The sequence below is a fragment of the Arachis ipaensis genome, chromosome B05 (assembly GCF_000816755.2).
Source record: "Arachis ipaensis cultivar K30076 chromosome B05, Araip1.1, whole genome shotgun sequence".
Taxonomy (NCBI): Eukaryota; Viridiplantae; Streptophyta; class Magnoliopsida; order Fabales; family Fabaceae; genus Arachis; species Arachis ipaensis.
In genome coordinates this window covers 17,564,744-17,572,001 of record NC_029789.2, presented here as the reverse complement: position 1 = coordinate 17,572,001, position 7,258 = coordinate 17,564,744, and the positions used below count along the sequence as shown (strand labels likewise).

Sequence of the window (7,258 nt, the reverse complement as noted above, 5' to 3'; positions counted from 1 at the left end):
CTTCTACATCTCACGAATGTCGCTGAGTTGTCACACAAAAATAGCCGTTGGCCTGCCTCTTGTCTTCGCCGAATGACATATCTGCTTGCTTCTTCAGCGTCGTCGACGGTAAGTTCCTCATCCTCGCCTCTGGTCTTTGTTTGTCCCTAACCCTTGTTTGTCCTTGTCCTCGTTCCTAAGTCCTTTGGCCTCGTTCCTGAGTCCCTGCTGTTTTAATTTGGTTCAATGATTTCAATCGCTTAAATAAATTATTCTGCTAGTGTTGAATAAAACTATGTAAATCAAAATATATGACTTGTCATTATTCTCATATATTGATACATGTTCAGGAGGGCAAATTTTCTTATCATATGTCTTCTAACTAATTAACTCAAAGCATAAAGGGATAAAGGGCGCGTGCCCAGGTGAAGAAATCGGCTGTGGCTCCGTGAACGACAAGCGCGGCTGCGGTAACCGGAGGTGGCGGTTCCTTTGGTCTGTACTCTCCGTCTCTCTCTTCCCGTGACTTGTCATTATTCTCATATATTGATACATGTTCAGGAGGGCAAATTTTCTTATCATATGTCTTCTAACTAATTAACTCAAAGCATAAAGGGATAAAGGGCGCGTGCCCAGGTGAAGAAATCGGCTGTGGCTCCGTGAACGACAAGCGCGGCTGCGGTAACCGGAGGTGGCGGTTCCCTTGGTCTGTACTCTCCGTCTCTCTCTTCACGTACATTTTGCTTTTTTTTTTCGGTATTAAAAGGATAAGTAAAGAAGCTGTTGTTGAACTTAGTTTTAGGGTTTTGGATTACCAGAATTGTGCTGATCTTTGCAATGAAATGGTAGAGCTGAACCTAGACTTGATGAAGTGAAGATGATGATTTGTGTGTGTGAGTTGAAACTAATTAATTAATTATGGGTTAACGGTTAGAGTCTGCTCCATAATGTGTCATCATATTTGATTAAATGCTTCCATTCTGCTTCTTTTTTATATGATCACTTGATTTGATTTGATTCACCAATTTATTACCACTTTGAGCTGAATAATAATAATAATAATAATAGCAACAACAACAATAATAATAATATTGGTATTAATTGATTTGAATATCGGTGCAGATGACATAGATACCAAGAAACTTATCTTCTGATTAGGAGCCTCAACATTTTGATTCATTTTCTTGGTTTGGAACATTTATATGTATCAATTCACCCATATCACCTCAAAGGAAACTTTACTCTGTTATGTACTTGATAAAATATAACTTATAAGGGGCCTTCTTGGGTCAGGGATTAGGGATACTGACAAGGATGATTAGGGCAGTTGCCAGTTTCATGCAGTAATATTCCCAGATTGAGAAGTTGCCTTAGTTTTCAAAAAAACAAGTAACTTTGAGAATAGCAAATTTTAAAAACATATAATATTGCTGCTGCTCACTCAAAACTAAATGTAATAAATAAATGCTTTTGGATAGTTATGTTTTTAATTGATGCATCAGTATGAAGTTTAAAAGAATGAAAATTCTTCCCAAACAGATTTTTATGTGCTTGTCAAGCATAAATCCAAAGTTGATTGTAGTTCTATAGGGTATTCCATTCTCAAACTGAGTACTAGAATATATGAGACTTTTTTGGTGTGTTTCAAGGTTTGGAATTTTAACACAAGAACTTAGAGCCAAGGATGTCTCTTCGTATAAAGGCTGTGGTAGATAAGTTTGTTCAAGAGTTGAAAGAAGCATTAGATGCTGATATTCAAGATAGGATCATGAAGGAGAGAGAGATGCAAAGTTATATTGAAGAGCGTGAGCGTGAAGTAGCGGAGCGTGAAGCTGCATGGAAGGCTGAACTTTCTCGTCGTGAGGTATCCATTTCTCTAAAATTTATAATGTTTGTAGTGGGTTTTGCTACAAATCAATCTCATGATTAATCATATATCCTTGTATGATCATATGGATATATTTAAAATGTTAAAGAAATTAGAGAAAGGAGAAAGCAGTAGCAATCTAGCAATGCTAGTGTCAATTGACTTTTGATGATTATCCAATCATTTGATGGATAACCTGATTTTTGTTTAGATGAATGCTTTGAATTTGGATATCAGTAAGTATCCCTTTATCCTGTAGTCACGCATGACCATTGACCAAGAAATGATTGTATGAATTCCAATTCTGATGTCTAGATGAACGCTTGACAAAGTGAGATGTGGCAGTTTAATTTAAAGTTGATGGTATTGAAGATTTGATATAAGTGAAATTTTAATGAACTTTCCTGAAACCATAGAGACAAAGTAATGTGGCTTTTAGGTACTAGGCACTATCAGAGCAAATTATTTGACTAATCAGTTAAAGTTGGCAAGTATCACTGAAACAGTGGCTTCATGGTTGATTTATAAGATGCTTAGCTGCTGCAACTTTCTGCAAAATTAGTTCTCCTTAGACTAGGACATTATACTTTTGAGACACATACAGTTAGGAGAACCCTTATCTAATATTTTTTTTTGATATCATGTTTTACACATTCAAAGGTACCACTTTTCATTGTTCTGTAATGATCTGGGGCATTTTGTGAGTTACCAGCATTTTGATGGGGATAAAAAGATGGAAATTGACTGAAGAAACTTTTTGGCATTATAACAATATTTTCTTTTATGATACTGCTGGTTTACAAAAAATTTACACCGTTACTTTTTTGTTTCAGGCAGAGATTGCGCGTCAAGAGGCAAGGCTGAAGATGGAAAGAGACAACCTTGAGAAAGAAAAAAGTGTCTTAATGGGAACTGCCTCAAATCAAGATAACCAAGATGGAGCTCTTGAAATTACAGTGAGCGGCGAAAAGTACCGATGCCTTAGATTCTCCAAGGCAAAGAAATGATGCTTGATGCTCTGCTTAGCAGACCAGAATGGGAAAAAAGTACGTTTTTCACTCCTCACCTCCAAAAGAGAGGGTTAGTCCAGCTAAGAGACTAACATGCAATTCCATGTCAAGTTGTGGTTTATTTGTTCATTATTCATTGCTCAATTTGGAAAGTCATTGGTTGGTCCATATTTTTTCATCTGTAAATTTTTAGTATTACAGTTTCACACTGATGAGTTGGTACTTTTTGTAGTGAAAATATATGGTTTCAGTTACATTAAGGACAACTTTGCCGAGTTAAATACAAAGTTTTTATTGTTATCCGGACAATTGTTACGACTTCTGCATTAAAAATATGTAGCTTATGTTTTCTTAATCTTAACATAGAATTGAACATAATTTAAATAATTATATTACTTTCCACTTGATTTTATAGTGGAGCAGCATGTTTTTAAAATATGCAACAAGAATTTTTATCAGATAGTAGGAGTATTTGCTCTATTCTAAATTAAATTAAGATTAAGAATTTGTGTCCGAATGGTGGAGTATCTTGTCAGTTCTAACATAAATTGATATTTATTTTATATGCATTATTAATGTAGAGGATTTTGTTTTTTATAGTTTAGTTATTTGTTCATGTAGCAAATTCTCTCTTATTGATTTAACTCTTGTTGTTCTGGGAGTTGCATTAATTTATGAATGATGATAGGAAATGATTGCATCATATTTTAAAATATGTTAACCATCCGGAAAAATTAGGCTTCATTATATGATTCACTAGCCAATTCAAATGAAACAATCCTAAGATAATTCATATCCTTCTTTTGTTTGAATAATACTTAATGATGAAACCTGATTTAATCATTAGTATTATTTATTATTATAGATAACTTCTAGTTTCAACATTGTGATGAATGAAAAGAGTCCTGAAATTGGAAAATGCTTATAATAATGGTTTTGACAATGGATTGAGGACTTAAAGTGGCATCAACCCTAAGTATTCCCTCAGATTCATCAATCTTAAGCAAATCCAACTGAGATTGCAAAAGAGATTCCGGCATGTAATGTGTCCCTTCTGCAGCTCTTTTATTTAATCGAACACTTAGCACCTCAGCAGGAGCTTCCAACAGTACAAAGCTAACAGCACTTGTTTCATAACTTCCCAATTTGTAATCAGGGTCACTTGATCTTAATGTTTCTCTATATTGCTTCTTCAATGCAGAACACCCAAGAATCACACCATTTCCGTTAACTATGTGTTCTTTTGTGGCATCTCTTAGTGATTCAAGCCATGGCATCCTGTCTTCATCAGTGAGTGGGATTCCCTTGCCCATCTTTTCTGCAATATTTAGAAAAAATAAAATAGGGGAGAGAAAAATTAATAGAAATGTTATTTCAACATTGCTAAAAGCTGTCTATATAGTTGGTAACTATGTAAATAATTTGTAATTTTAGCTTAAAAGGAATTGAACTTCTAAGTGTGTGTTTGGATTACAGTTTGTAAACGGGAGTTTGTATAAAATTGATTTTGCAAACTTGATTTTGATAAAAAGTAAGTTTGTGTTAAAGTGATTTATGTTTGGTAATTTTTGTATCAAAATTGATTATAGTAAAATAAATGTTGTTTGGCTTATACCATTCAAAATCACTTTTAGATAAAAAATTACTAAAATAAACTCAAAAAAATAATAACAAACATAATACACAAAAATCACAATTATAAAAGTGTATAATATCAAACAAACAGTTGAAAAAAATAAAAAAAAAATAAATAATAAAAAAATATAGCTCATATAAATAGAAATAACAAGAATTTTATAAATAATATAATAACATACATGAAGGATAAAGTTGGTAAAAGATAAATAAATGGTTAGTATCATGGCTAAAAAGCTCGTTAGGAAAACGCAGAAGCTAAAAATAGTTGCTTCTTGTAAACGTTGGTTTTGGCAGCAGAATCACTTCTGCGTTCATGGAAAAAAATTTTGCCAAACCAAAAGTTGAAGCTTTCAAGAAGTCTAAACGTACTTCTTCCCTTCCAACGAGTTTCCCAAACACACCCTAAAAAGGTTTGACTTTTCAAGGAGGAATTTTTGAGAGTAAAAGAACTTTGTAACTTCTAAATGAAATTTTTGTTACTATCAATGCAGTGAAAGCTCTGCTATGTTTCACAAGGAAACTTTAGCAAAGAGAGAATGTATGTATCCTACATTTTTATTATACTCCATAAAAATTGTTAGACAACTTTTGAGTTATTAAAATAACAAAACCTAAAAAAGTAAAAGAACAACATAAACAAATAACAAAAGAAACAAGACAGATAGAAACAAGTTCTTTATTTCAGGATAATATCACCCAAAGATGCATTGCATTTGTACAATTGTGCATGTATGCTCATATACCCACCTTTGTTTGATTCAGAATGAAAATCATCAGCATCAAGATACTTATATTTCATCTCTTTTCCCAGCATCTGTCCTACTGTGCTGTTGAGTAGATTTTCAATTGATTGATAAGTTTTTGAAAAGAAAATAGTTAACCAATCAGTTTCATTCATCAGCTCAAAAATTTAACTAGAATAAAGATAGAACTATCCAACATATCATTATCAAGGCGTTAATCCAGAGAAATTGTTCAGCAGACTAGCAATTAGCAGAGCCATATTCTAGAATTATTATAGTGGACTTCTTGTATCCCTTCTTTTCTATAGAGATATCAGGTGTTCTTTTATTTTATTTTGTTTTTTTTTACCGGCAGGTGAGGATCGAACTTGACACTCGGTTAAGAAATGTAGAGCCATTTATACTCAACCACTGTATTTTGATAGCTGTGGTTGCGGGTTTATGGTTTAGAATTTAGGACAAATGGCTAATGTTTGAGTACATCAACACAAAGGAAAATTTGAATCTAAAACATATTACTTGAATATTTTACAATTAGACCCTTGCTAGTAGCTAAAGAACAAAGAGTTTATGAAATCATCATATGTGGATCAAGCTACGTTCCACTGCATGTCAATCACTTCTAATTAGTTTCATGCTCTTCATTCATGTTACCCCCGACTCTCGGGTCCCGCACCAGAACGGCCTCCGACTCGGATATCCGGGGTTGGCCCCACCTCCTTTCTCTAGAAGGTCCGAACTGGTCTCCACATCTTTTAACCAATATTTGAATTCAAATGCCTCTCTTATCTTAGTTAAATAAGATAAGATGAGATAATTTCCACTAGCTATATAAAAGGGAGCCCGAGGCCCCCTAACGTACGTCATTTAGTTCACACTTTATACCTCTTAAATCCATTATGACTTAAACATCAGAGTGCCTTTCAGATAATTCGGCGACCGCTCTGAGTCGCAAGTCTCCGATCTATCTCACAACCCGTACCAGAGACTTCTAGTACCATTCGTATCCTTAATGTTGTTTCTAAGCCTTTCATTTTCATATCTAAGCCAACGTTTCATTCTATAATAACACAAAATGTCCAATTTTGTGTAACTGACTATGTATCGTACTCGTAAACAATTTTGAGTAACTCCCGGCCAAGTTTTGGTTGGAGTGGATGGGGCAACCAAAAATTCAATGACGATATATGTGTGGGTTAATTTAAGATACAATACAAACTAAGTACACTTATCCTTACTTTATCTTAATTCTGAAATCAATTTTTTTTTAATAGGAGACAATAGAGGCTTTGGTTATTGGATGGATGGACTTACGTTTTTCCGGCACCGCTGACACCCATGATTACGATAACTTCACCTGCCAAATCACATGATATATATAAGCAAAGATTAACATCTATACTTTCACATGGAAATTGAATTCTTATATACAAAATGAACCAATTGATTCACCTTTTTTCTTTGGAGCCATATCTAATGTAGGTACCTCTCTGTCTGATGAAGGCATGAAAAATCAAGTCGAGAATCAAGAACGATATATATTTATATATATTGACTTCTAGAAGAATAGGGGGAGCGGGACTTGACAAGAACTCATCGCATAAGGATAAAAATAATGAGCCAAATGAAGTAATAATGATAGAAAACTGAACATTAAATGTTGCAGCTATCACGTGACTCAGCTCCAACAAAGCAATTGAGGTTAAGCTCTTAAGTCCTAGCTACATATCTATCTATTCTGTTGTATAAAAATCGAATTTTTGTACTTAATGATAAAGTTGACGTAACATATTTTCTGAGAGTGTTTCTTGATTTATTTTTTTTTAATTTATTAAATACAATTCATTACGATAAATTAATTATATCAACTAATTGATTTGATTAGATATTTAAGTATCACACAATTTAATAATATTATGTATATTATGTATATCAATTAATTAAATATAATTGTTTGAGTATAATTAAGATCAATTAGCATTATTCAACATATCTGAATATTTATTATAAGATATTACGTC

General features: G+C 33.3%; 2 protein-coding genes across 5 annotated transcripts; one reads left to right on the top strand and one right to left on the bottom strand.

The window, feature by feature from the left end:
* On the top strand, positions 1–3,163 carry LOC107643166. Of its 3 annotated transcripts, XM_016346745.2 has the most exons (4): positions 1–108; positions 330–474; positions 1,629–1,843; positions 2,680–3,163. In XM_016346745.2, exons 3-4 carry the CDS (start codon positions 1,664–1,666, stop codon positions 2,851–2,853), a joined length of 354 nt encoding a protein of 117 aa, XP_016202231.1. In that variant the 5' UTR covers positions 1–108; positions 330–474; positions 1,629–1,663; the 3' UTR covers positions 2,854–3,163. The 3 variants fall into 3 exon arrangements, with proteins under 3 accessions (XP_016202231.1, XP_020978894.1, XP_020978893.1); XM_021123235.1 differs by lacking the exon at positions 330–474; XM_021123234.1 differs by lacking the exons at positions 1–108; positions 330–474 and adding an exon at positions 525–685.
* Positions 3,675–6,840, bottom strand: LOC107643165 (probable gluconokinase). Of its 2 annotated transcripts, none has more exons than XM_016346743.2 (4): positions 6,690–6,840; positions 6,552–6,594; positions 5,242–5,321; positions 3,675–4,174 (listed from the first exon to the last, which is right to left on the bottom strand). In XM_016346743.2, exons 1-4 carry the CDS (start codon positions 6,742–6,744, stop codon positions 3,735–3,737), a joined length of 618 nt encoding a protein of 205 aa, XP_016202229.1. In that variant the 5' UTR covers positions 6,745–6,840; the 3' UTR covers positions 3,675–3,734. The 2 variants fall into 2 exon arrangements, with proteins under 2 accessions (XP_016202229.1, XP_016202230.1); XM_016346744.2 differs by having other exon boundaries at positions 5,242–5,316.